This window comes from Aphelocoma coerulescens, assembly GCF_041296385.1.
Source record: "Aphelocoma coerulescens isolate FSJ_1873_10779 chromosome Z unlocalized genomic scaffold, UR_Acoe_1.0 ChrZ, whole genome shotgun sequence".
NCBI lineage: Eukaryota > Metazoa > Chordata > Aves > Passeriformes > Corvidae > Aphelocoma > Aphelocoma coerulescens.
In genome coordinates, this window is record NW_027184085.1 from 47,339,566 (window position 1) to 47,341,599 (window position 2,034).

At 66.0% G+C, this 2,034-nt stretch overlaps 1 protein-coding gene across 1 annotated transcript; it reads left to right on the forward strand.

The window, feature by feature from the left end:
- Window positions 1-216: 216 nt before the first annotated feature.
- CARTPT (CART prepropeptide) lies at window positions 217-1,273 on the forward strand. The gene is made up of 3 exons (XM_069002229.1): window positions 217-360; window positions 441-524; window positions 1,013-1,273. The coding sequence occupies exons 1-3, from the start codon at window positions 217-219 to the stop codon at window positions 1,118-1,120; spliced, it is 336 nt and encodes a 111-aa protein (XP_068858330.1). The 3' UTR covers window positions 1,121-1,273.
- The last annotated feature ends 761 nt before the right edge of the window (window positions 1,274-2,034 follow it).

Here is a 2,034-nt window from a genome sequence, read left to right on the forward strand (position 1 = left end):
CCCCCCGGGCGCACTCAGAGACGGATCCGCTGTTTGTCCCGAGGGTGAGGGACGGCCGGCGCTTTGGGGCACCGACTGGGGCGGTCGGGAGGTGGGGGCGCGGAGCCCAGCCGTGCCGTGCGGACACTCGGGGCGCGGCGGCGGTGGGCGCTGACGCACGGCGGGGCGGGCGCGGCGCTATAAAGGCGGCGGCGGCGGCGGCGGGGCGGCAGCACCATGGAGAGCTGCCGGGCGCTGGCGCTGTGCGCCGTGGCGGCCGCGCTGCTGCTGAGCGCCCGCGGGCACGGAGCGACCCCGCCGCGCCGCGCCCGCGACCTGGGACCCCCCGGCGGCGGCGGCGCCTCCCGGGAGAAGGAACTGGTGGGGCGGGGACCGAAGCCGGGCGGGGGGCACCGCCGGGGCTGGCGCGGTCTGACGGCGGCTCTGGGGTCTCTCGGCAGATCGAGGCGCTGCAGGAGGTGCTGGAGAAGCTCAAGAGCAAGAGGGGACCGCACTACGAGAAGAAGTTTGGGCAGGTTCCCATGGTGAGTGTCGCGGCGGAACGGGTCGGGATGGGACAGGGAAGGGAAGGGAAGGGAAGGGAAGGGAAGGGAAGGGAAGGGAAGGGAAGGGAAGGGAAGGGAAGGGAAGGGAAGGGAAGGGAAGGGAAGGGAAGGGAAGGGAAGGGAAGGGAAGGGAAGGGAAGGGAAGGGAAGGGAAGGGAAGGGAAGGGAGAAGGGGAAAGGGGAAGGGGAAAGGGGAAGGGGAAAGGGGAAGGGGAAAGGGAAGGGGAAAGGGAAAAGGGAAAGGGAAAAGGAAAAGGGAAAGGGAAAAGGGAAAGGGAAAAGGGAAAGGGGAAAGGGAAAAGGGAAAAGGGAAAAGGGAAAGGGAAAAGGGAAAAGGGAAAAGGGAAAAGGGAAAAGGGAAAAGGAACGAGACGGGACGGGACAGAATGGGACTAGGCTAAACGGGACGCGACAGGACTGGGCGGCCGCTGGTGGCGGTCCCACTCACCGCCGGCCGCTGCCCGCAGTGCGACGCCGGGGAGCAGTGCGCCGTAAGGAAGGGGGCTCGCATCGGGAAGCTCTGCGACTGCCCCTGGGGGACTTCGTGCAATTCCTTCCTCCTCAAGTGCCTGTAAGCAGGGGCGCCCCGGGACAAGCCGCCGGGAGCGCAGGCACCGACGTGTGGCCGCCCCGACGTGCCGGCGACTTCCCGCAGCTCCTCCACCCAAGAAACGCAGCGAGAAGCCCCCGCGTCGCCCGTGTAACGCCGTCCGTGACATCCGACATCCGTGGAGCTGTTTTCTTTCTCTCCCCCGCCCCACCCCGTCCTCTCCCTCCCCTCCTCCTCTCCTCCCCTCCTCCCCTCCTCCCCTCCTCCCCTCCTCCCCTCCTCCCCTCCTCCCCTCCTCCTCCGCTTGTTTTTGTCCGTCCAGGAAAATCCCGGGCCGTGCCTTGGGAGTAGTGGTGTCGGTCCCGGGAGCTGCAGTGCCGTCCCGGTGCAGACCCGAGTAGTGCCAAGCCGTGCCGGGAAGCGGTGCTGACCCCTTGCAGTGCCCCGGGCTCTCCGGCTCCTTCCTCGGGCGAGAAACATCCACCCACTGCCAGCCGGAGGAGCCAGGGGCAGGGATTTCCCTGGGGTGGTTGGGGGTAGAGGGGAGGGGAGGGATGCGAGTGTGTCCAAAGCATCCTTACCCCCTCTCTCTTGCCTCTCCTCTGAGAGGACCCAGCTCGGCACACCCCAGAAGAAGCGGCCCACAGCCCTCAGTTGGGTTCACCTACACCGCTGGCCTCAGGCCAAATCCAGCTGTGCTCACCCTGTGCTGTAGAAAGTCCTGCATGAGACACTGGTGGTGGGCAGGGGTGCGGTACCAGCCTGGCTGGGGTGGGGCTGGGGGGAAATCGATTGCTTTACCAGGGCCACCACGGAGAGAAAGCTGTCGGGATTCGTTGCAAACTACCTGGGGATATCCTAGTCATCTAGACCAAATGGCTCACGTTTCTACAATGAACTGATGTATATAAATATGTCTGTCCTCCACAGGTACACTGT